This window comes from Colossoma macropomum, unplaced genomic scaffold, assembly GCF_904425465.1.
Source record: "Colossoma macropomum unplaced genomic scaffold, Colossoma_macropomum, whole genome shotgun sequence".
Taxonomy (NCBI): Eukaryota; Metazoa; Chordata; class Actinopteri; order Characiformes; family Serrasalmidae; genus Colossoma; species Colossoma macropomum.
In genome coordinates this window covers 25,282,275-25,309,014 of record NW_023494787.1, presented here as the reverse complement: position 1 = coordinate 25,309,014, position 26,740 = coordinate 25,282,275, and the positions used below count along the sequence as shown (strand labels likewise).

The following is a 26,740-nucleotide window of genomic DNA, read 5'->3' as shown; positions in this document are numbered from 1 at the left end:
TTCTTGACCTTCCTATTATATCAAGGGCTATTTCCTGATTTTTTTTTTTGTTTTTTTCCTGAAGTTGCTTTGTAATTATGTGTAATAATGTGTAATGATGTAGACTGACTTTTCTGTGTCTAACTGCAATATTTTAGAATCTGTTGAGCATATGCTTTCCCTGCTAGTCACTCCTCCGTGTGTGCATGTGTGTAAGTGTGTACATGTGTCCGAATGTGTCTGAATGTGAACATACTATGTCAACAATGTCATTTTCTACCTTCAAAAGGCAGTGAAGCTGCTTTGGCCTTTTGTCTGTTCTTGATTTGAAATAAGTGAATGTTTGTGTGATCCAGCACAGTTATTTTCCCTGAATGCTTTAAAGGGACCAAATAATTGGAGGTATTACTACAAGGTACTGTCTAAAGGCTTTTTGTGTGCTGAATTTCAAATGAGTCGTTTGAGTAACGGTGTGAGAAGTTTCTTTTTTTTCCAGTTTATCTGGTAAGGCCTAATAATGTTTCTAAAAAAACATTTAACATACAATATGTTTGTTTAGCATGATCTCTGTTTTTAAACTCAAAGTTAATCAATGTGTGCTGTTTCTACAGTTCCTGTGGCTTCAATGAGGCAAATGAAAAGTTCCATTGATTTGAAGTTTCACTGTGCTGACAGATTACAGGCTGTAGGTGGTCCAATGATTTTGAGAGTTTTCTCTTTTCTCTTTAATGAGTGGCCACTGCAAAGCTCGGTTGAAAATTGTTTTTTTAATTGTTCTCTGTGTATGAGATTGTATGTGTTTGATCTGAAGTTTCCACTGCAGTATTTCTAGTCAGACCATTCAGACATTTATATTGTTGTATATGTGTAGTTGAATAAAACACAATGGGTTTTATGTAAGAAATAGACAAAAGAATCTTGTCAGTATGAGTAATTTGTGTTTTTTGAACATGAGCACCACCAAGAGGATTTGGTAGGAAATGCCTGAGCGCCAAATATTAAAAATTGTTACTGAATATACTGAATAAAGCTTTGAAGCAGAATTGTAAAATGAGAAGTGTCACTTTCCTGAAATGCTTTTATAATTGACTGTGTGTGTGTGTGTGTGTGTGTGTGTGTATATATATATATATATATATATATATATATATATATATATATATATTAAATTCCTGTGAGTCACTTGCATAAAACATATTAACATAAAAAAAACCATTATCCTATATTTTTCTTATATTTTATTTTTTTCTTTGCGGGTCACTTATGATAGGTTTTATTTACCAAAAATTAGTTTTTACATGAATATTTCCCAACTTATCCTTTAGACTTAAACAGACTGTTTTTGTTACTGTGCCTTTAAGGCTAGTGTATATGTAAATCACCTCTGTTTTTGATTGGCTCCTCTGTATTGTGCCACATTCAAAAAGCAGTCCAGGCTGAAACCAGGGGACCTAGCTTTTGACTTCCAAAGCGTCTCACCGGAAGTGAGCTGCTTAGACAGGAGAGGAGAAGCTGTCATTCACTTTCATTTATTTTGGGCTGAATTCAGTTAAAAAATGAAGACACACCTGAGCTACTTCAGATCACCTCATGCCCTCTTCTAGAGAGACTGGGCTGTCTGAGATTTGATCCACAGGCCCTTCAATCACTTTATGGCTTCAAAATAGACATTTATCCACAACAGTACAGAAAATGGTGTGATAAAACTGTGACCCAAAACACTGTGCTGAAATATTTGAAGTAGAAGCTGCTCAATAATACAAAGCATAGAGCAGATACACTCACTACTACTACAATAATGTTGGAACACAACACAATAATTACAATAATTTACATTATTTAACATTATTATTTATTCATTTATTTATTTATTTTATGTTTTAATTATCAGTATTATAATACGTGTATTTCTGAGTTAGCTTGTTTTCACTCGTCAATCTCTTGTTCTGTTGTTCTCATTTCTACTCTACAGTATATTTTGCACCAACATCTAATGATGGAGGAAGTCGTAACAAAATTTATTTCATTTTCATTCATTCTGAAGAGTCGTGATGATTTATGCTCCGTTTAACATGTTTACAGGAATTTGCTGAGCAGCTCCAACTAACACTACAGTTATTTGCACTGCATGCTGGAGATTCGCATGCATTCCCATGGGATGGGATGACCGAGTCCAGTTTATACCTGAAGATAATGGTTGATACACTGTATAAACTAAAATTTTAACAGTGTTTCTGTGCTATATCAAACTCTGCCATTTCAAAATCGTGATGAAAATTCAGTTTTTGGTGGTATGTGCCCTTTAAGTGAAGTTTGGCATAAGTTTTCACCTTTACCTTCAGAGAACTGTTGAAAATCTCTTCAAGGATTTGTAATGGAAAGTGAGAAAAGTCCATGAATGTAAATTGCATTTTAGATCCTAGTTTTAAGTTTCAGCACTTTCCTTTTTGGCAGTTGCAAAATTTAAATTTAAATTTACAACTTTAAATTGATCCCTTAAGCATTTAAATTAAGTGCGCAAGTGGACCCAAAAAATTTAGAATTGAAGTTGAAAATCTGACAAATTAAGCAAAAATATGTAACACATTTTATACAATTTCTTATTATTATTTTCATCATGAGAATTAAGTGTATATTTGATTTTTTGAGGATGTGTTAGGAGTGAGCTTTACACATACAAGTAAAATAAATACAATAATATAATATGAACGGCATACATGATTAATATCTCCGTTATCAGAGAAGTGCGTTCTACGTCAGCTATTATTTGTTTTCGAACCTCTATCATTTTTTTTGCAGCTGAATATGCAGCATTTCGGTATGAACCTGTTCGTTTGTGTTTTTGAGAAAGTGCCGTTGTAACTCAGTTTCCCATAAAGCCGCCGGTGAAGTGTAACTCGGTATATTGGTGAGTCTGAGCGCTGCGCTGACAGAAGAGCGCTCTCGGCGCCGAGGCGGTCAGCACGCTCACTTCACTCAGCCATGGCGGCCACAGGAGGAGGGAAAATTAGAACAAGGAGATATCATATCGTTTCTAAACCTTATGCCAAAGGCAAACAGGTAACTCAAACGCACGCTTTTTTGGCACAAGGGAGTTCTTTAAATGCTACCACAACTTTGGACACGTCGTTTCCTGGCTGTTTTTGTTTTCTTTACCGGAGACATTTCGCGGCCTACGGACTTAGCAGCCTGTCGAGGCCTGAGCGCTTTAGCTTTAGTGCTCAGAGGGAAACTTAACGGAGCTCCGGCTCCTCTGTCAGCTCTTCAGAGTCGCTCACGGACAGCAACATGAGAAACATAACGCGGAGTAGAAATTATTGTCAGTCAGCTATTAAGTTACACTTAGTCATCGTTATCGCGTCGAAATGTGTAGCTTGCTAGCTGCTAACTAACTAGCCTGCTCGTGCTAGTTAGCAGCTAGCCGAAGCCTCGTCAGAGCGACATGGTTAGCTTAGCGCTGTAACGTTATCTGAGGTGTACGTTTACTTGCTAGTTAGCTAGCTAGTAAGTTTGCGAACGTTTTAGAACATACCTAATGTGTGTGTGTCAGCTAGAACAAAGACTGTTATAGGCTCTTTTGAAGCGACTCTCTTATCAGGGGCTATCGCTAGTGAATAACTTCGACATCACGTTAACGTTAGTTGGTTGAAGTTGGCCAAACAGTTGTAGCGTAGCTAACGGCGCACGGCTAATTTCCTCCGCTATCCGCTGTGGTGTCGCTGCGCTGCGCTCCGGCTGGAAGGCGGCCAGGGCCCGCACATGGACAGCCAGCTAACCAGAGGAGAGCGTTAGCCAGGCTAGTTAGCTAGCACTTTGTGTAGTCGACCATGTTGACTCGTTTTTGCGCTCTCCCGCGTCTTCTCTTAACAGGGGGAAAACGAGCCGGATAACGTAGCGGGGGATTTCACGGGTGAGGAAATCAAGGAAAGCAACGCCGAGTTGCTTTCCGTTTCAGGCGACTGAAACGAAAGGCTCGATATTTGCGTGTTGCGGCGTGTTTCTCAGCCTTGTGAACGCTACAAGCTAAGGACAGCGGCTAGTTGTATGTCTGACATCCTGCAAAACGCATGTGGTCTGCTGCCAACATGCGCCACACGAAGATTTACCTAGGTCAGTTAGCAAGCTGCATGTTGTTCACTTATAGACTGTAACGTTACACTGGAATAAGGGGATGTTGCCCGTTTATCGTTTCCCCTTCCATGCTAGACGATGAAAGGTGTAGCGGTGGCCTTTCGGGATGTGAAATGCTAACGCTAATTAAATTGAGCTGCAGACGATCCTCGCGTCCCTGATTAGTTTGATTTCTTTACACGATGAAACACGTTTAGTGTATTTTTGAGGACAAATTAGAGCTGTTTGCAAACGTCTAAGCGTAAACGCTTATTTTGGATTTTTCTGTCGTGTCCCGGGGCTTTAAGTGGGCAGATTTGTGATGGATAAAACCAGATAACCATGTAGCTGATTTTACTTCAAGGCCACAGAAATCTGTCAGGTGCTATCGGCTTCCACAGTTTGATTGAAAAATCCAGTTTCGCTTTGATACTTACAGTTGCAGGGAAGTTTTTCAGATGTTACTCTGAATGGTATCTTTAAAAAGTTTTCTGGACCAGTGTGTCTAACATAAACGTGTAGCTGTCAACTTTTTCTGTAACCCTTTACGTATATCATAATATGTGAATATAGTAAGATGGTATTATGGTTAGAAATATATATTCACAGTTGTTTGTGGTTTGACTGGATTTGGTGAGATGGATTAGTATGAACAGCTTCGACACTTGTATTGAATGTAATATTTTCTCTGCTAGTGGAGAGAAGTCCTGTGGAGGTGTTGTGTTCTGAGACTGCAGTAACTCTTACAGTTTTAGAGAGTGTACATGATGACCTTGGCTCACCATATGTGTGCTGTGTTTTGGGAAGTGAGTTATGTTGCGACACTCAGCTTGTGTTCAAGGTTGACGAGTGTGAGCCTTTGCATTGTTCTCAAACAGTCTTGATTTACTAAAGAGAGAGTATCAAACAGTCCTTTCTACCTGCATTTGTGTGTGTGTGTGTGCGCGTGCGCGTGCGCCCTGGACATTTTATGGTTGCAGTAAATGGTCACCCTAGTAACACACAAATAAGGCTGTGTCTTCTTACTACTTTGTGTTTTCCCCAAAGATCTGTGATGTCAAAAAATTACATTCTCTTGTCCCATGCACTCTCATAATTCTAGTTAAAAAAGATTAGCATCCTCATATTTTAGAGGCTTTAAATAAGTCTACCTTTTTAGGGAAGGATTAGCACTGTAGAACTATATGGAGACTCTTTGGTCAAGTTGCTGCCTCACTTGGACAGCTTCTTGAATGCACCAGTTGGCTTTACCTTAACCTGGCAGACACTCTTGGTCAGACTGTGTGTATTGGTATTGCATCCTGACCCTGGTGCTTCATGGGAGAACAAAAGGCCTCAAGAGCATGCATAATGCTTCTGTCCCATGGCCTCTTTTGGTAGAGAACTGCTGCTCACTCAAATTCTTTCAGTTGCTGGGTCATTTCATAGGCCTCAGGGCTATGCTAGAGCTGCAAAAGGTAAAGTGGGCATAGGCTGAGTGGAAACATGTAATCATCAGTTCATGTTTTTGAGTGTGGTTTAGGATGTTGTTGTCACCTGTGGGATGTGCTGATGGCTAGACTCATTATAGATAAACAGAAGGCAAGTAAAGCATGTGCTTATCTGAAAACCCCTGCTGTCTACTAGCATGAATTAAAAGCTGTACTTATATTTCTGCTGTTTGTATGATGGTCTGCTGATTGATTTCATCACTGTCTTCTCTCGCTATCAGCTGTGGAAAGTGAAATGTTGGACTGTTTAACTATATGTTGCTGGTGCACAGCACTTAAACGACAGCTTTAATTGTAAGCTTGTCTGTATACAAGTGGAGAGTTCATTGAGTGCTTAGGTGTACTAACGTGCTGATGAACATCTGTGCTGAGGTTGAAGCAGACCTTCAGGAGTTGTTAGTTAGGTTGGCTTCATGCCTTACTATAGTAAAACATTAGTAGTAATATAAGTAGCAGAAGTAGGAAGACATAATTAGGACCGGATTAATTTAACATGGGGATGTGTGATGAAGCAGTTACCAGAGTAATCTAGCGTGAAATACCACACACTCATATGTCATGCTAGCTAATGTCTTTAAATGGCGTACTGGTGTAGCTGGGGTATAGGTATCAGGCTGATATCAGCAGAAAATGCTGGATGTGATCTCAACTGTGTATTTGTCCCTGTGGGGTAATAGTGTTGCGTAGTTGGAGTATGACCGCGTACTTTAAGATGCTCTATCTGAGTGAAGTGCTTCAGTAAAAGATGGCTCATTTTAAATACTAATGGTTTTTAAAGAAAAACAGATGCATTTATTTATATTTTATGAATTACTTATTCTCATGTTTAAGAATACCGGGTTTTACACAGTGTGAAATTAAGTTGAGGAAAAGGAATGAAACGAAAGGAGTTTCTGTTGCTCCTGTGGAATGTAGAGGCACTTGGAGGAACATTTTGCTTGTATATTTTGTGGCCCAGATTAAACTGATAAGTACTGGCCTACCTCACTTTTATGATGGCAAACATTAACATGTATCACAACAAAAATACAATAAAATAACTTTTTTATAACAATTTTTATGTCAATTTTGATAGTTCGCTGTAAACTCTGTATAAAAAAAGTAGTTGATGAGTTTGAAGAACAAAGTTTGGCTCCAGATGTCTCCTCAGTGGCCCCAGCCACCGCATAGATTCGTTAAATTCTATTACCAGCAAACAAATGATTTTTCAAAAGCGCCTAAAACTTTTGTTCAGTACTGCATGCAGTTTCCACTATTGCGTCAGACCTTTCATGTCAGTGTGTTTTTAATTAATAGTGAAAATTTGCATTGTGTTAACTGAAGCTAATCACCATGTTTGTGTTTTGCTGCAGCAGCCAGGTCTGATCAGTCGAGTGACAGACACAGTGAAAAGCATAGTCCCCTCCTGGCTACAAAAGTACTTTAAAAATGGAGAGTTAACTGAGAGTGGGGAGGCCAGAGTAGAGGTGGAGCAGAACAACGTAGCCCCTCCTCCCAACGGCAGTGAAGAAACTGTCCCACTCCGAGATGGGCGCAACTCGCCAGAGCCCAGCACCAGTAATGCAGGTATCTGAGTCTGTTTTACTGACACATGAACAAAACATTGTATGACTCAGTGTGGCTTTTTTTGCATAGATATTTGCATGATTTTTTTTGCCCTACATATTTTCAGAACCCTCTACAAGCAGAGCATCGCTGAACTTCCAGGATGTTTTGTCGCGGCCCCCGCTCAACCGCTCCCACCTGCACTTCCCCTCCCAAGATGGCTCACCTGCATTAGGGGGCTCTAACTCCCTTTTCTCCCAACCTTCCACATCCACGGCCCCCTTTCCGGCAAGCCCCTTTGCTGTAGCGTCCAGCTTTTCCCTGGTGAAGGAGATCAAGGACTCCAGCTCTCAACATGAGGATGACAATATCTCCACCACCAGTGGCTTCTCATCACGAGCATCTGATAAAGGTGAGGCATGACTTTTGGAACTGTAGTGTGTGTGGGTTTTGTGGACCTACAGCAATGTGCAAAAAGTTCTGATAATTTCATTAAGGTTTTTTTTTTCTGTGACTTGTAGAATACAGTCACTTACTTCTAGGAGTGATGTAGTCTAGAATTAAAATTAGGTTCAGGTAGCACTAAGAATAGGGCTTAATCTTCTTCCAGATGTACCAACCTCAAAGACTGCACCACTACTCTGGTCCCCAGAGACAGAACGCACCCACTCTGGATCGCAGCCAGCCCAGCACAGTCTCAAGAAGCCAGCCTTCAACCTGTCAGTCTTTGGTACTTCCTCATCAGTAAGTGGCATTATGATCAGTATCTTGACTAATTTTCTGCTTTTGTGTTTAAGGTTAATATGCCCTACTTGTAGTGATTTTTCTCATGGTTTGTGGTTATTATGTACTAATTGCCTTACCAGTGCAGTGGCCAATGTACAGTGCCTTTGCAAACTAGCTAGATGAATAAATTAGCTAAGGATATCATAACTTTCAAAAGCTTTTTGGGCAGTCAAATGGTTAAATATTTTTGCCCCTACATTTTAACCCAGTGACCATTCTCAAATGATATGTAGTCACGGCTGCTGCAAGAGAACTAATGGCAGTAGTTCCTCATCCATAAACCTTATAGAGACGTTGGCAGGCTGGTAGTGTACATGTGGGAATCATACCTAGAAAGGAAGTATTCCATGTGTGTCTCCTGTAGTCTTTACAGTGGTCATGAAAAGTACAGGAGACAGTGCTGGATTGTGTTTCTCATCCTTTTTTCCAGTCGGCGATGAACAGTTCAGTGCTGAATTCCAGTCAGCTGGGGGACTCTCCTTTCTACCCAGGGAAGACAACTTATGGAGGTGCTGCAGCTGCAAGAACAGCTCGTGCAAGGCCAGGCACCCCTTATCAGGCTCCAGTAAGGAGACAGATAAAGGCCAAGCCAGCAGGAGCTCAGCCCTGTGGAGTGACCAGTGCAACGGCCAGACGCATCCTGCAGTCCCTGGAGCGCATGTCTAGCCCTCTAGCTGTAAGTGCATTGGTTCTACTTGAGTAGCTTCTACGGTATACAGTACTCATATTAGTATATTACAACGGCAGTGTGACTGTGAAACAGAATAGGCATTGCTTAGTCCAGGAAAGTGTTACGTTGGGTTTTTTATTTTATTTTAACTTTAAGAAAAAGCCATGATCGGACCAAAGATATTTACTGAACAAAGCTTTACCTTTGGTCATTTCAGGATGCCAAAAGAATTCCTTCAACAGTTTCTTCTCCTTTGTCAACAGTAAGCAATTTAATTCATTGTTTTAAATCTCAGCTCTTTGGTCACCTTTGAATTTTTGGTGTTAAATAACATTTTCCCCACCCTCCCTCCTAGTTGTTGAATCACACAGATCCAGATGTTTCACCTTTTCAGTCTAAGAAGAAAAAGGTAAGCAAATCTTTCAGGTCTTGCCAGAATATGAGCATATGCTTGTATGTGAACTAGAATGAGTTCTTTCTTTGGTTTTCTTTTTGGGTTACCTTCATTTGTAGTTGTAACTAGCACCTTCAGTGCAAACAAGGGGATGAAGTGTGCCCCACCCCCCCGGTTCCCAGTTGGAGGGAACCTTTATTACAGAAGCTGGTTAAAACTCTGGCTGTGGTCTAACAAAATGGATTTGTGATTCAGCTGTGTTTTTCAGTTTTCTGTTGTGTGGTATAGGTGTGATAGGCAAAAAATCATGATCTTTTCCCAATACACAACATGCATCAGGGCATTTAGTTTTTCTGAGGTTTAATTAGATGAAACAGCCAAAATGGAATGTGTAGTGCCACATATACATACTATAAAAAAATCTGTAATGACTTTTATTCAGAATTTAATAAACTGCTCTGCACTAAATCCTATTGCTCTCACTTTGTAATGAAACAGGTAGTGGGTTAGTGTTCTTTAAGTACTGATTATATTAACAGTTTGCTTAGAAAAGTGTAATGTGAACTTTTATTTATTTATTTTTTTTTATTTTAACGGTGACGATAAAATGATATTGCCCATCCCCCTGTTGTGAAGTTTGAACCTGGCCTTATTTAAATGACATTTAAAGAGATGCAAATGGTCATCTATACCTTGCTTTGACACATTTTTTTGAGGCTTAAATTGCCAGAGATTTAGCCAGCTGTTACAATGTTAAGTGTTTTCTGACAGTGTGTGTCTGTTTTTCTTTTAAATAGTGTGAACATTGCCAAGCTTAACTTACTAGTTATGAGCAGCTGTGACAGCTGCTCACTAATCCCCAACAATGGGTCATTCACTCACTAGCAGCTTGAGGCTGTTAGGGTCCATTTAGGCTCAGTGTTTTAGGTGTTCGGAGCCCTCTTCTCTCATTTTATTTTGAGGTTATGTTTGTTGATGTTCAGTAGCAAAAATAAAGAAGTGTGATCATAGAGGTCTGGTGACAAATGTACTGGTCATTGTCAAAGAATTCGCTTGTGCCCCAAATATTCTGCCATAGTAGTATTTTCACAGTTCAGTTATTGCACAGGAGTATTTATCATGGATATTTTTGCTCAGGCACCTCTGTTTCTGACCAGTTCTGACTCGTGTGTATCTGTTGTTTGGCAGCTGGAGCCAGCCGTACCACCTGTGCAGAAGTTGGTAATACCAGCTGCCGCAGCTGTGACTGGTAACCGCTCCATGTCTTTCCGCCCATCGCTCACTCCTGGATCCGTGAGCAGAACAGTAGAAAAGAGCGTCAAAGAGACGGTGAGTATGTATGTTTTTCATACAGCTATGTCAGATAATTGCGATCGGAGGAAATTTGTCATTTTTAGTTATTTCAGCCTTCATTCAGAATCAGTGCAGTCCATTTGGATAATTGCCATGGAAAGAAACAGTGATTATGTATATTGACCAGGCAAATATTTATAAGCATAAAGCTAAATTGTGCTTAATCTGAACACCTAATGTGTAGCTTTCTTTGGTGCATGATATGTGTTCAGGATTCTGGGTGCAGCTCTTTATTTTGGTGGGCTGGAAGCCATTGTGGCAGCTCAAGCTCTCTATAAGAGTCTTCACTTAATATGGGTGATTAGAACTAGGATTAAAGTGTTCTGTACTGAGCTATAAAAAAAAATGACACACCTCATTTAAAAAAAGTGTCAAGGTGTCATTTTTGCATCAGTGTTGATATTCCATTGACAAAGTATTAGATTAAGCGGAGTAGCGGTCTGCAAATACCCAGCGAAGTGTCTAGTTTCCAACACAATTCAGGAATAACATCTTAAGATAGCATGAATATTTTCTGTCTGTCTCTCTAAGGCTAATCTACAGAGATGCAACTGCTTGCTACTAGCATTTATCTTGATAAACAATTGTTTTTTCATCAGACTGATAATACCAGTACACCTAAGCATGAAAAGCCAGTGCCAGTTTTAATTCACTGTACTACGAAGTGAGATTCTAAGAGCTGTGGTGAATTTAACATGCATTTTATATCAGTCTATGTACTTCTTGCACACCACAAACTGTTGCCTCTGCCACACCAGCCCTTATCAATACAGTTATGTACCAATACAATGCTTTTCACTGATGTCACTTGAGGTTGTGCATGCGTGCATTTTGCCCCCTTATTTGCCCACCCCAATAGGGGTTGACTTTTTTGAGTGACTAGTTGACTAATAAAAATTGTCATACATCCCCTATGAACTACATTAAATTAGTCATACCTGTTACTTTAGATTGCCTTTTTGTCATTCAGAAAAGCCTAAAGTCTTTTTTAAATTAAACACTATGTAGTGTTTTCATTGGTCACGTCTGTGATTTTTAAGATTTAAATTGTTGACTGTTCACTAATCTTGCACCCCCCCATCCCCCCCAGCCTGTTAGAAGGTCCCCCAAGATACCAGATGCCGCATCAGCTCCCCCACCAAGGTGAGACCAGGAGGATTGCTGTATGTCGCTGATGGCTTTAATTGTTTAATTACTGTTGCATAGGACTTCATATGTCCTATGACATACCTCTTGAGTTGCATGCATTTTTCTATTTGTCTGGTACTTGGTGTGCTTCCATGACATTTTTACGTCTCCCCAGCACAAGCAGTTTGTCGTACCCATTGTCCAGCACGCCAGCTACCATCAGTACAGGTGGTGGAGGAGGAAAGATGAAGAGGGAGAGGAGTGTTCGACCTTCATCCAGAAAACCTGATGATGAGGTTACTGTCTCTGTCTTGCTACTAAACACAGTTTTGTGAGTTTTGATTACTTTACAAGCATAATCTGTGTTGACTGTTTTTCTCCGGCCAGGTTGCTGAGGTGCCAGAATTACCGGCTATCTCTCTCCCCATAAGCAACTTCACTCTGCCTACCTTCAGCTTCTCCTCCCCACCCCCTACCTCCACTCTCACCCCCAGCAGTAAACCATTGACATCTGTCCTTGAAGAACCTGCAGTCAGCAAGGTACTACTGGCCGTCACCAGTTAATCCAAGTTGCTTAAGCGTTCTTTACTTTTTTTAAGATAATTTCTACATGCCAAGTCTACATGACAAGTCACCTCAGAGGTTTCACAGAAGTGGTGTGATAGCCCTGGTCTGAACTTTATGAAAAACTGAGAGAAATGTTTTCTTCATATCATTCATAGAAAGCTGGTTTTAAAAAAAATCAAACTGAATGTTCTGAGTAAAAACTTTTTAAAAATTGTACAGTCTGCTTGTCCATTACGCAAGAAAAATATACTCTGTGTAATAGACTAGCATAGATGTTAAAGTTGGGGTTTTTACAAATAGTTATCTTTGGATGCTTTTATTATAAAGGAACAATTAGAGGAATTAAATTTGCCTGTCTGTGTTTTTATCTTTAAATTTTTTTAAATAAATACAGGAGGCATCCCCGGGGTCCATGGCCCCTGTTCTCCCTTTTGTTTTCTCCTCACCCATCGTCAAGGCAACAGCTGCCAGTCCAACATCTTTTTCTCCATCTGTAAGTCAACATTACCAGTTTTCATTCTTTTTCTCTGTGAAACAAAAGCATTCTCTCAGATTTTACCCTCCTCTTCTGCAGTCTGGATTTACCTTCAGTGCACCCACTATGAAAACTGCACCTTCTGCTTCAAATGGGAATCCTGTTACAACAGTAGCAGGTAAGTGAACTGTTGATTGATGTTCAATTGAATTTAAAGCCAACGAGGCAAAACAGTGGTTAACTTATGTGTGCATATTACAGTAAAAGCAGCTGCAAGTGAAAGCAAGGAAGAGTTTGAAGGGCCCTTCAAACCTGCTAAGGCCTTGAAGCAGGGCAGTGTTCTTGATATCCTCAAAGGGCCAGGTAATGCTGTTTTTAAAATTTAACTTACTCTTTGTAAAACTTAATATACTGGTTTGTGGCACTATATATTTTTAAGTGTCCAGATGACAATGTTCACACTATTTGTTTGCGTGTCAACTTCTGTTTCTTACTCCCAGGGTTTGCTTCACCTGCCCAGAGCTCCTCTGTCCCAGACAGAACCTTGCATAGTGCCAGGGAGGGTGCATCCTCGACTGCTTTCTCTGGGTTCAAACCTGCACCAGAATCATGGAACTGTGATGCGTCTGTAGCGCAAAACAAATCCTCAGACAAAGAGAGTGTGGCTTGCCTAGCCCCACAGCCCAACACAGAATCCTCCTCCAAATTGGACAGTAAACCTGCAAAAGCTCCTGCTGCTAGTCTTACTAGTTTGTTTGCACCTCCACCTGGAAGCTGGGAATGTGACACTTGCTTGGTGCGGAACAAACCAGAAGTAGTTAAGTGTGTAGCATGTGACACAGCGAAACCAGGGACAGGAGTAAAACCTACCCTGACTCTTCCTCCTGTCTCAGAAATTTCCTCCACCATCTGTGCTCCCTCCTCTTCTGCCACAACCACCACTTCCACCTCTACCACATCTGGACCTCTTGGCTTTGGCGACAAGTTTAAAAAGCCAGAGGGGGCATGGGATTGTGATGTCTGCATGGTTCAGAATAAAGCACAGGACATTAAGTGTGTAGCTTGTCAGAATGCTAAACCAGGTGAGTTTGTAATACACGAGAACTGTTTAGTAGAGAGTACTAGACCCAGCAGGCTCGCTTTTGTATGGGGGTACATGGGTTTATTGGTTTAGACAGATGCCATAAATTTGGAAAATCAAAAGCAGACCTTCACTGTATTGTTGGCATTCAAATTTAGTTGTACAATCTTTGGCAAGGATTCTTGTAACTTTGCTTGCTGCATCTTTCTCATTTGACTTGAAGGGGAATTTCACCAATGGTGTGAAATGGTTCATTGTAGAGATTTATCAACTCAAATTTCTGTGATGTCTACAATGCAAATATAGCCAATTTTTAGTTATCCCTGCTTAACTATTGTAAAGCAGAGTCTTTGGTGTTATGCAACATATTTGTAAGCATTTATTGTTATAACTTGCATGTAATAGCTTTTGAGTGGTTAAACACTTCAGATGTATGGATCTGGTAACCACCATTCTGACTCCCTTACTTTAGAACATAGCATTTCACATCAGTAGTCTGAATGTAGTAGTTGAATGGCCTTGTTGACAATGATGTAATTATGTATGAATGTTTAGCTGCAAGCAGTGGGATAATGTGTTCTGTACCGGCTCTTTTAAATTTTCAGGGCAATTTTTAGCTTAACAGTAATTTTTAAATTCAGTTTGAGTCATTTTTCAGTAAATACACAAACAATTCCTATGAAGCCAGTAAATTTAACTAGGACTGCAAGAGTTCATAAGGGATTTTAACTAATGTTTTGTGCTCAGATAAATCGGGTTCATCTGATTGTTCTGTGTTGCAATGAACAGGAACCGCAGCTGTGGCTCCTTCATCCCTGGCTCCTGCACCAAAAACAGCAAGTTCTGCACCCCTATTAGGATTTGGGGACAAGTTTAAGAAGCCTGAGGGCAGCTGGGAGTGTGACGTCTGCAGTGTTCAGAACAAGGCTGAGGACCAGCAATGTGTGGCCTGCCAGTCAGCTAAACCTGGCGCAAAAGTAGAATCCAAAGGTAGAGTGGCTAATCACATTTACCAATATTCTTATCCTGATTGGTTTGTGTCCAAAAGGATATGGTCAGCCTGTAGTGCATTTATCAAAAGTTTGTAAGAATATGCAAAATGCCAAAGCTTTCTGTTTATGCTTAGGACTTGGGTGAGTTTTAAGGAAGTATCCGTGTTGGAATCGTGCCGATATCTACGCACTCATCTAAGGATAGGAATAGATAAGATTTTATTGATACTAATGCCATTATCGATTCTGCTAATCAGTCTGATTCTTTATTGATTCCTGATCGGTTTTCTGTGTGGGCCTGCCTAGGTTTTCATCATCAAAACAGCTGTTTTATTATTTCTGAGTCCTAATAACATTTGCGATGTTAAAATAAATGATAGAAAATTAATATAAAAATGGCAGATAAAATAGTTCTTCCTTAGAAAAATAGTTGTGTATGCCTAGTAACGTTTTAAGAAATTACAGTGCATTCAAAAAGGGAACAAGCTTGAATCTAATATGACTGATACAAAATGACCAGTTCAAACAAAAAATCTATGCCTGCATGGCACTAATGTTACTAGAACATAGGATATTTACACTCTGTAACAAACTTGCTGCTTGGTTGGGAAGCAGTGGCATTTATGCATGGGGTGTCAGATACTTGGCATGTTGTCAAAAGATGTTTCAACATTTTGCTGGTGTTTTCATCCTTACTTGAAACAATCATTTTACAGACATTGCAAGTAGTACTGATGTCATCTTTCTTTGTGAATTGAAGCTATGCTTTGGATTGCTTCTTCCTCTCCACCATGACTCCTTTTGCAAGTTTCCAGCAAAGTTTGACATTATGATGCATGAGTTTTGCAATGCGCAAACATGTCAGCATCAGTAAAAGGAATTGATGACCTCAGAGGCATATGATTCCAATGGACTGGAATGTACATGATGACTGCGTGATAGACTGCAGTGTAAGTGGGTGGTGTAGTGTAGTGGGTCATATCGCTTCCCTCCATGCAGTCTTCTACACAGTCCTCTATGCAGCAGTTTAATTTCCTCCCAGGCAAGCACACCCCATTACACTAATAGAAGTCTTTGGGGAAGACACCCGACACTATGTAACTTAATGAAATTGTAAGTCATTCTGGATAAGAACATCTACCAAACAATAATGCCATTTTAATGCAAGTACAGTGTAAGTACAGTAGTATGTTTAATGCTGTGTTTAATGTTAAAGCAGCATCACAGCTTATGGTGAAGATCAGTGCTCTGTGGCAGGGTTCTAAACTCCAGTCCTGATCACTGTGAACGTTATGTGGACAACTTTTTTATTTTGAATAATTATTTATTGCAAATACTACACGTATACAGTTCTCACAACTAACTGCATCATATCTGTATTTCAGGTTTTGGGTCGTCTTTTGGCACTCAGTCATCTAGCACAGAGTCAGCCTCATCTAGTTTCAAATTTGGTACAAGTTCTTCAAATACAACCTCTAGTGGACTGAAATTTGGTGGCACTTTTTCAAACTCCTCCAACTCTGTGGGCTTTCAAATGGGTAATGACTCCTCAGACTCCACCACGAGCTCTGCAAGCTTCAAATTTGGAGCCTCATCCTCAGACACTTCTGGAGGTTTCAAATTTGGTGGATCCTTAACAGAACCTGCCTCCACAGGCATGGGTTCTTCAGGGGGATTTAAATTTGGTGGGTCCTCTGATGGCTTCAAATTTGGAACAGCCTCTGCACCTGTATCAACAAGTGAGGAGAAAAAGAGTGAATCACAGAATTCCAGCATTGGTTTTAAATTTGGTGGAAGCAGTGGTGTCGCTATTGGCTCTGGAGCTGCTAGCACATCTACAACAACTGTGTCTGGGGGCTTTTCATTTGGGTTGTCAAAACCGGAGGAGAAGGCAGCATCCAATTCAACATTCAATTTTTCAGCACCCAAAGTCAAAGGTGATAAAGATGATGCTCCTTCTTCAATAGAAGCAGTTTCAGCTGCCTCCACAACCTCCACAGCAGTTGCCAACACCATCCCTGTATTTGGCAAGCCGCCAGCGGCTGAACCTTCAAAAGCAGCACCATCGTTTGGTGAAGCAGCTGCAAAGGAGCCAGCTTTGGCAACCCCTGCTTTTACATTTGGCAAGCCAGAGGAGAAGAAAGATACCTCAACGCCCTCAACTGGATTTGTGTTCAGTGCCGCCAAGGAGGCTGACAAACCAGCACCATCCTTGGGCTTTTCTTTTAGCAAGCCAGAGCCTCCAAAAGAACTCCCTAAATCTACATTTACCTTTGGAAAACCTGCTGAGTCCACAGAAACCCCAAAGCCAGCATTTGGCTTTGGGCACAATGCAACAGGTAAGCAAGAGCACACATGATACTCACAAATGACCATTACTGAGAACTACTAACCCCCCTCTTACAAATGCAGAACTGTGAGGTTAATGCTTATGAAAGTATCAATGGCTTCATATCTTCTCTTGCTCAGATACTGCTGCACCAAAGCCTGCGTTTGGCTTCATGGCCAATTCGTCCAGCACACCTGCCTCCTCCAGCCCTGCCCCAAGCCTCTTTGGAACTCAGAGTAGCTCAACCCCAGCCCCAGCCCCCACCCCTGCTCCAACCAGCACCTTTATCTTTGGGCAGAGCTCTTCCTCTGATGCTCCTCCTGCCAAGACCTTGCTGTTTGGACAGCAACAAGACAGCCAGCCAGCTTCTGCAGCCCTTCCTGCTGCCCCTGCTCCAGCGCAGCCCTTCCTCTTTGGCCAGGCAACCAACTCAGCCACCTTCTCTTTCGGAGCCGCAGCAGCCACTACACCCGCATCTGCAGGTTAGTTTTGAGCTGAGCTGTTTACTGCCAGAAACTCCTTTCCATTGTCTGTTAGTTATTCAGCCTTATATTTTACATACATAAGCACGGTTCAGTAAACTAGAGCTTTAAAATCTGCATAATGCATCTTGCCATACTCCCTCAGTTTATTACATGTGAACGACTAATTTCTGTCTCCTCTTTTAGCTCCTGCACCCTCAGCTGCCCCCTCTCCATTTGTGTTTACCTCTGCCACTTCCTCCTCTGGCTTTGGCTTTGGACAGACACCTGCCTTTGGACAAGGCTCGTCCCAGACCAGCGCTCCAGCGTTCGGATCAGCTGCACCCTCCTTCTCAGCAACAGCCTCACCAGCTCCTGCCTTTGGAGCCAAACCCAGTGCTGCTCCTGCGTTTGGCCAACAGCCTAACTCGACCCCTGTTTTTGGATCCTCTTCTGCCTCTTCTGGCCAAGGTGAGGTTTTTCACCATTTTTTTTTCTGTAGTTCAAACATTTGTTACATGTGTACATCATTTCTATGAGCAATAATACAGGATGTCCTAAAAGTGCATCCACTTTGCGATCAAAATTTTACGTGACATTATCAATTGATGTAAATGCTAAGATCATCTGTCTGCTGTTGTCATGTTCCAAGGAGGTTTCCAGTTTGGAGGAGCCAGTGCTTTTGGGACATCTGCTAGAAACAGTAGTGAGTTTTCTTTTGGAGGGTCAGGAACCGCAGCCAGTTCTGCGCCGTCAATGTCTACCCAGCCTGTCGCACCTGGAGGAGGCTTCAACTTCACACAGGCCCCAGCCTTTAATATTGGGTAGAGTATATCAGTGGCTTCATATCTATCTAGTTCTGCCTTAGGAATACTTTAAGGAGCACAATCTTTTAACAGATGTCTCTCAGTTTAAACATGTGATGCAGTGTTATCTCTTTTTCTCAGGGCAACAAAAAATGCTTTCAGCCCAACACCCACTGGACAGCACGGCATTGCTGGCCGCAAGATCAAAACCGCCGTCCGACGTAGAAAGTAAAGCTGGAATTGGCGTGGGGCTGCCTCATTTCTGAACAAACACTGAAGTACTTAGTATTTTGAGCACGGCACTCTGATGGCTCCTTGTGCCAAGAGATTTGATTTGCAGTTGAGGATCGATGGTAGACTGTGGAGCCCTGGTCCATTGACAGAATCTAACCAAGACTCAAAAATGCAAAATAATACAATCAAGCAAAAACCTTACCATAAACAGGAAAGGTGTGTATGTGTACATATATATATTTTCAACATCTGCATTGTTGGCAGGATTTGCGCATGACTTTTTGTATGGAAAAAAACATGCAAAAACAAATTTAGGGAATTGACAAAGTAGGTTTTGCTTGGGTGATCAGGTTAAACTGCGAATGCAGAGATGTGGACTAGTTGTACGTACAGAGGCGAGTGTTTCTATGAACGTTTGGGTGTTGTGTTTTTCTTTTTCTTTTTTTTTTCTTTTTGTCCGCAGATTGATGTGTGTATGTGGTTTCTTTGTACATGCTGAACTGTGCTGGTTGATGTCTGATGTGAGAGGCAAATGAATGTGTTTAAGGAAAGGGCAGGGTGGTGTGGGCCGCACCCATGCACTGTGGAGAATGGTGGGTGAAACAGAAAGTAGCCCCGGAACTCTTCTCCAGAGGTCCTCTGTAAATCTCTAGTTCATTCATCGTGTTCATTCATCTTGTATTCCTTTTCAGTCCACCTTCTCCCCTCCTTTATTCTGACTTCCTTTCCCTCTTATATTCTTGTTCTGCCATCTCTGTTCTTTATCCTCTCCATCTCACTCTCTCTCCCTCCCTCTCTTCCTGTTTCTCTTTCACTCCCTTTCAATTGGCCTTTGAATATTATTAAAATTGTAAATAGTAACTTTTTTTAATCTGTGAAGTTTTTGTGTGTTAAACCAACTTTTTTCGTTCAGAATTTTTGTCTTTTAGAATTTATTATGTAAAGCCCTTAATTCAAAGTTGCCCAAATCCATTTAAAAATAACCTTAAATGCAAATTGAAGATCCTTTTGAAGACTAAAGGTATATTGGCATTTCTGATCCACTTTTGTTTGGACCAAAAGCAGTGTTGTAAAAAGTGTTAAGTATATATTTTTCTATTGCTTGTTTAAATGGACTAGGGTGACTTTGGATAGTAAGGACATCTACTTAATTTTAAAGCCATGATAATTATTACTGGACGAGTGATAAATAAAACCATGGGTAATTGCCATCAATAAAATTATGAAATAGACAAGTGTGTTCTTTCCAATATGTGATGCAAACAGTAGCATGGACCTTCGTTTTTCGGCCAACACCTTAAAATTTCAGAATATATGAGCAAGCTTGTATCATTTGTTTCAAATTGTGTTCTGTCATATTTACAGTTTGAAACAAATGTATTGGAAAATGTTCGCAGAGCTTTTGGGTTTACTTTGCTGTTGCACTTGATTCAAAGACCCCCTGTGTTTTGTTTTTTTGTTTTTTTTAAACACTTGCTGGAAAAAACTAATGAAAAACAAACTTCTCCTTGTGGAGGCTACAACCACACTCTAGTTGATTTTTACTTCACTGATTTATTATTTGATATGGGGAGTATTACTTTATATCCTCCACATATTAGTTTACTTTTTCATACCAATTACTAATGATAATTGAACTGCTAAACCTTTTTTAATACAGGTACTCTAAATCCTAACTCGTTTAAATTTTGGCTTTTTTATCATATGCTAATATTTAAGAAGTAATTATAATCCCTAATGTCATCTTGTTTGGCCAGACAATGTATTCCTCAAAAATATAGTATCTCTATGCAGCAGTATACTGTACAGTATTAAGGTGGAACGTTGTTCTGTTGTGTTGTTTTAACCCCACAGAGCTTATAATGTCACATGGTTCATCCAATAGACAACTTTAGCCTGATATGGAGCATTTTTTGTCTGAAACCATGTGTTGTCATGGTAAAGATGAGCCCTTTTTTGTGGAACTGAAATTGATAAAAATGAGCTGGGCTTGTATAATTAGATCCCTTTGTGAAATTCCCACCCCACCCCGGTGTGTAAATTACTGCTCACCTCATGAGTTCAGGCTCCTTTCATAAGAGCATACATTTTAACATCTGTGAGATTTATCTCCATCACAAAATGACTTTTGAGATTTTCCTGACACTTTCCAGATCATATTCAGCAAAGCTCTCTGCTTTACTGTTTAACTCATGGTTACTGTCATTATCAGTGACCCTGAAATGCCATTGAATACTGTTGACATCACATTGATGGAAGGTGGTGAGTAGAAACACCCATATGTCGATCTCTGTTAAGAAATTGAAAAACAAAAATTGTTTCCAAGTTTGATTTGTAGTGAATGGTGACCTAAACTCGTTAAAACTAGTTAAAGGGGGAAAAAAACAGCGAAATGTCTTCAAAACTGTTATTTACCAGCTGTTGTTGGACACAGCCATGCCCGTAAGCAGAGTCGCACCTCCTCCTCCTGGGGCGTGCAGGGTTAGGGGGACTCCCAGCTTGGTCACAGTCCCTGGCCAGCACAACTGCCACAGCATGCCTGCTCCTCAGCAGTAGCCATGCTGCTCTCAACCTGATGCTGCACTCCAGCCTGCTCTGACGCTGCGTGTTCAGCTGTACACTGGACATCTGGTGGCTTCATCACCACCACATGGCCGCCTCTGAAACTTATGGAGTGAAATTGGGGTCTTTAATAGTGACCACAAAAATGTCACAAAAAAATGTGGTCTCAGTGAGTTGCAAAAAGAATTAGATATTGCAAACAAAGAAGTGAAATTGTGCTACCTTGCAACACTTTTTTAGGATAAATCTTTTGCGACACTATTTTCTACTTGCGGTTTGCTCTCCTATATTTTTTTCTGCAGTACTTTCCCCTTTTGCGTTACTTTTGTGCGGCAGTTTTGACCTCTTTTTGATTTGGGGGGCGTGGGAAGAGGAGAGAGGTGTGGCCAAGATCATCAGCTGGAGCCTCCCCCCGCACAGCCCGACATTTCAACTATAAATGTAAACATACCTAACTTAGATGCCGCTATTGAACACATCTTCTTCAACTGTATCCATTCTAAGAATTTTTGGTGTGATGCAGTGAAAGATATTGGACAAAAGATGAACATTATATTAAGAATAGATTTATGATATTTTATTTTATTATAAAGACTCCAATCTGTTACTTGCTTAATCTGTTCATTCTCCTCGGTAAATACTTTATCCATAAAATGAATTTACAAAGAGAATCCCTGCTTACAGTGCATTTAAAAATGACTTTTACAGTTACATCTCCTCAATCTAGTATATCTATTGTAAAAACCAGCTAAACTATGAAACGTATTGAGAAAATTCAACTTTGGAGACATGTTCCACTACCTCATGCAAGATGTGGTATGTGATATCTGTTTTTCAAAACAAAAACAAAAAAACTTCCAGCAGCAGAGCTCTTTTAGTTTTCTAACGGTCTCTAAATGACACGCTGCTCTTGGTTCAGGATTATAAATAGTCTTATCCACAGCGTCTCTATCGCTTACGGCCACACCACCCTGAGAACGCCCGATCTCGTCTGATCTCGGAAGCTAAGCAGGGTCGGGCCTGGTTAGTACTTGGATGGGAGACCGCCTGGGAATACCAGGTGCTGTAAGCTTTTTCACACTTTCAAGAATATACGGGCAAGCTTGTATCATTTGTTTCAAATTGTGTTCTGTCATATTTACAGTTTGAAACAAATGTATTGGAAAATGTTCGCAGAGCTTTTGGGTTTACTTTGCTGTTGCACTTGATTCAAAGACCCCACCCCCACCCTCGTTTTTGTTTTGTTTTTTTTTGTTGTTGTTGTTGTTTTGTTTTTGTTTTAAACACTTGCTGTTTTTTTTCCTTCTTTACTCTTATTTTCTTTTATCATCCGTTATTTACAGGTCTTTCTGTTACAGGCATCAGTGTATCAATAGTGTGAGATGATAAAAAATACCTGACAATGTCATTAGTCCAAAACAAAGAAAAAAACCTAGATGCCGCGTCCAGCCAGGCACGTCAACAGCGCCGCCATTTTGGGGCGGTCAACATCGCAGCTGGACTGCATTTAGTACCATTACAGAGCGGCAGTTTAAGAAAGATACTGTCCAAAATGATACTATTTCAAGAATATTGCACTCAGAAAGCGGGATAGGATTATATAACAGAGAGAACGCGGCGATCCACGCTCATGTGCATGTGGTTGGTGATGCACAGAGAACCTTGTGATTGTTTTTCCTCTGGTTTCATATTAAGCTTATTTCCTGTAATAGTCTATTCAGGGAATCTTTAACTTTATGTAGTAGTTATTTATTTACAATGATGGTTATTGCTTTGTAACTAGGTAGGTTAAAGCATTCCTTAATCTTTGTAGATATTCATAACAGATTAACGTTGGCACCTTCTTACACAAACCTGAAGTCAGCTTCTGGTCAGCTTCCCATTCCACGGGAATTTTCCTATTCCACCTTAAATGTTGCAGCTTCAGGCACCAGAAAGTGAGAGCTGCACCATTTAAGGTGGAACAGGAAAATTCTGCTAGAAGCTCTGTTAGTTTCATCCTATTCACGCAATCTATGATTACCTATGTCATACTGCAATGTCACACTGTTACAGCATAAACGTAAACTGTTGTTTTTGTTTAGTTTATTTATTGAAAATAAGCATTTTATTTAATTAAAACTGTGAATTATCTGAATATATGCCACCGAAAAATACCACCTTTAGAAAAATAAAAATGTGTTAACCATTATACATCTGTTATTCTTTTTAAAAATGTGTTATATCTACATTTTTTTAGTACTGGAAACACAGCATTTTGGAATGGAACTCTTCAACTGTTTCCGCAGCTGGAAATTACAGCTATTTTTCTTCGCCAGTAGGTGGCAGTAACTGCGATAACTGCTATATGTCAAGCGATGTTGAGTGAATATCTCTATGAAACTGTCTTAGTAATTTAATCTTGTGGTTGTTGATATATAACTCATTCATTTATTCCTGATTAATGACTCATTACTTTCTGATTAGTTATGCATTAGTAAATGCCTTAATCACTGGCAGATCATGGACCCTTAATGTAAAGTGTTACTGTTTTGTCTTCAGTTACTAACTGAGCTGCGTCTGCAGTCAGTCAGGACTGTGATGAGCACTAACGTGGCTCGCAAGTTCGAACGTACAGTACAGCCGAACGGTTCCCACGGCTGCGCGTGCTGGTGTAGCATCTCCTTAATTTCTCGTTGCCCTTCACAAACCAAGCCCTCGAGCCGCATATTCACTTAAGAGACGTCAACACCAAGCAACACTGGAACTACGGAAAACAAATAAGTTCAGGAAATGTTAACGTTACTCGGCCGTTTGATACTGATTGTGTCAACTTACTATAAATCCCTGTCGGTCCAGCTTGGCTCGCGTCTGTCATGACGGAATTAGTTGAAATGACGGGTTATGCGGCGGCGGCTCCAGCTGATGACGTAAACGTCCATGGCACGCCTTTCCATCTTGGCCACACCTCTTTCCTCTTTCCACGCCCCCCAAATCAAAAAGAGGTCAAAACTGACGCGCAAACAAAAAAGAGTATCGCAAAACGGGAAAGTACTGCAGAAAAACAATAGGAGCGTAAAACACACACACACACACCTTCTAAGCCGCTTATCCTTCTGGGGGGAGGGGGGGATGGGCTGGAGCCTATCCCAACAGTTATTGGGTGTAAGGCCGAATACAACCTGGACAGGTCACCAGTCCATCGCATGGCAGACAGACAGACATATTGACAGACTGTTGTCGGAAGAAAACCTTGTATCTCCATTTTTGACGTTTTTCAGTTTTTGACATAATTTGAAAATACCTGTTACCCTTTACATTGTATGTAAATTTCATGATGAATGGACTAAAACAAAAGGCCGAAAATGACTTGTAAAAATGTCTGGTTCCATTGACTTACATTGAAAGTAAAGTATGTTTTTTCCTTCTGTAAAGTAACCATTTTGGAGATACAAGGTTTACTTCCGACAACAGCGATATGCATTCAAACACACATTGGAGCGTAAAACGCCAGTAAAAAATAGTGTTGCAAAAGATTTATCCTAAAAAAGTGTTGCAATAGAAAAAAGGTAGCACAATTTCACTTCTTTCTTCGCAATATCTAATTCTTTTTGCAATTCACTGAGACCACATTTTTGTGATAGTTTTATTTTCCGTCACTATTAAAGACCCCAGTTTGACTCCATAGAAACTCAACATAGCACTCTCTAGGTCCACCTGGCACCCACTGTTTCTCAGAAGCCTCATCGTTGTTGGCTCACTGGTCACTGTGCAGAGATGGATTGCCATGTCTTCCAGCTCAAACCCTGCAGGTACTGCTTCTGGCCAGACCACTATGACTGTTGACCCCGAGTTCACCAGAGTAGTGCATGGAAATGCTTGAGTGTTGATGGAAATGTGGCAAAAGTGTGATATGGACATTCGGCCCACCATGGTAACTGTTTATAATCTGAGTATCTCCCATCGAGGTGGAAACTTTTTTATTCTGACGCCAGTTGTAGCAATCACGCTATTAAAAGAGACAACCTCTTCATAAGTCATGGTGCTTTATTTACCGACTTACCGACAGCTATACTGTGTTCATTTGATGCCAAACTCTACCACAGCATCTCTGTCTCTGTATAAGAAATCTCACAACCCGTTTTGCCCCCTCATTTTGCAATAAATCCCACCTCCTGCTCTGGTACTGGCTAGAGGCAACTGGGTAATAATTAGTTTACTACATTGCTCGAGTTACACGTATTTAAGTAATGTTTTCATTGGTTTGTACTTTTAAGTGTATTCCAATGCTGACAGTTTTACTCACATTCATATACACTCACTAAGCACTTTGTTAGGGACCCTGTTCTAATACTTGGTAGGGCCTCCCTTTGCTCTCAAAACAGTTTTTCATGGCATGGTTTCCGCAAGATGTGGGAAACCTTCCTTTGAGATTCTGTTCCATGTTAACATGATTACATCATTTTTAATTTGATTCCTACAGATTTTTCAGATACACTTTCATGCTGCGAATCTCTTGTTTTACCACATTCCAAAGGTGTTCTATTCAATTCAGATCCGGTGACTGGGAAGGCCCTGAAGAACACTGAACTCATTGTCATGTTCATGAAACCAGTTTGTGACGACTTTTGCTTTGTGACATGGTGCATTATCATGCTGAAAGTAGCCACTGGATGGTAAGTTGTGACCGTGAAGGAATGCACATGGTCAGCAACAGTACTCAAAAAGACTTTGGCATTCAAGAAATTGTCGATCAGTATGAACTGGACTTTCCATCTTGGCTGTAAATATATCTCAGTATGTGCTAATGTTCTAGTACAGGATAAAAAAAGTAATATAAACAAAAACACAGACTTACTTTGATCTACTTTAAGCTTTAGCTCAGCTATAGCCACTTTTCTCGCATCTCTGGCAGAAAACTGTAAAACAGTTTCTTGTAAAATGTCTCTCAATGCTCAGCTTTTTACAAGGCCAAAGTCAGCTTCTCGTTCACCAGCTTATTCTTTGAATTATCCCATTCCAACTTCAGGCACATTTAAGGTGGAACGGGAAAATTAGAACAAGAAGCTGGCGAATGAAAAGCCGACTCAAGCTTTGTGACTTTTTAGTGTTTGACAGTTCCTCGCTGCAGATTAAACATATCTGGAAACCAGCTGGAGTCCTCATACAAACATGTCCATTCATCTCCAGATTATCAATATTTATCTTAAATCTTTCTCTTTGCCCTTTTCGGTAGCTACTAGCTGGTTGGGCGAGACTCCTTGTTATTATTTAATTTATTAATATAAACTGTGTTAGAACAATCAATAGAGCTTTATTTTACTGCAAAGGAAGATTATTTTATTTTTACCTAAAAATCTAATTCTGCTGGGTAGTTGCAACAGGACAGTAAAAGAGCTGGGTGGGGCTCCAGAGGAGCATGTTGCCGACCCGTTTTAGGCCAAAAGCTAGTATGAGGTAATTTCTGCATGGTAAAACTAAAATGTATAAAATACTCTTTATTAAAATCAAAGCGTGTGCATTTTAACGGCGTGTGAATCGTTCGAATACACATTTAAGACTGTGGAGCACAGAAGCAAATAAAACAAGTACGCCTTTGTCCAAAACATAATGGACTTAACTCTGTAAGTCTAGAACAGAGTGTTTCACACCAAACCGCTCTGAATGCCACTGTTTACATTTTAATTATTAAATTATGCAGACATTTTGGAAAATCTGTGGAATTCCCCTTTACTCTACCCGCTTCTGACAACTAGCCAATCATGGTGCAGGAGGCGGGGTCTGTTAGAAAACGGGTGT

The 26,740-nt window shown here is 40.4% G+C and overlaps 1 protein-coding gene and 1 non-coding gene across 4 annotated transcripts; both read left to right on the top strand.

Annotated features, from left to right (window-relative positions):
- The first annotated feature begins 2,922 nt into the window (after positions 1 to 2,922).
- nup153 (nucleoporin 153) lies at positions 2,923 to 19,632 on the top strand. 3 transcript variants are annotated; one of them, XM_036566625.1, is made up of 21 exons: positions 2,923 to 3,039; positions 6,935 to 7,145; positions 7,252 to 7,536; positions 7,735 to 7,868; positions 8,341 to 8,586; positions 8,798 to 8,842; positions 8,936 to 8,989; positions 10,163 to 10,303; positions 11,418 to 11,470; positions 11,631 to 11,751; positions 11,843 to 11,995; positions 12,417 to 12,515; positions 12,597 to 12,675; positions 12,759 to 12,860; positions 12,998 to 13,579; positions 14,368 to 14,568; positions 15,956 to 16,909; positions 17,040 to 17,381; positions 17,568 to 17,831; positions 18,013 to 18,184; positions 18,308 to 19,632. In XM_036566625.1, the coding sequence occupies exons 1-21, from the start codon at positions 2,962 to 2,964 to the stop codon at positions 18,396 to 18,398; spliced, it is 4,407 nt and encodes a 1,468-aa protein (XP_036422518.1). In that variant the 5' UTR covers positions 2,923 to 2,961; the 3' UTR covers positions 18,399 to 19,632. The 3 variants fall into 3 exon arrangements, with proteins under 3 accessions (XP_036422518.1, XP_036422519.1, XP_036422517.1); XM_036566626.1 differs by having other exon boundaries at positions 6,932 to 7,145; positions 7,777 to 7,868; XM_036566624.1 differs by having other exon boundaries at positions 6,932 to 7,145.
- A 2,283-nt stretch (positions 19,633 to 21,915) lies between these two features.
- Positions 21,916 to 22,034, top strand: LOC118806248. The gene has a single exon (XR_005007087.1). It is a non-coding gene; the product is annotated as a 5S ribosomal RNA (ribosomal RNA).
- The last annotated feature ends 4,706 nt before the right edge of the window (positions 22,035 to 26,740 follow it).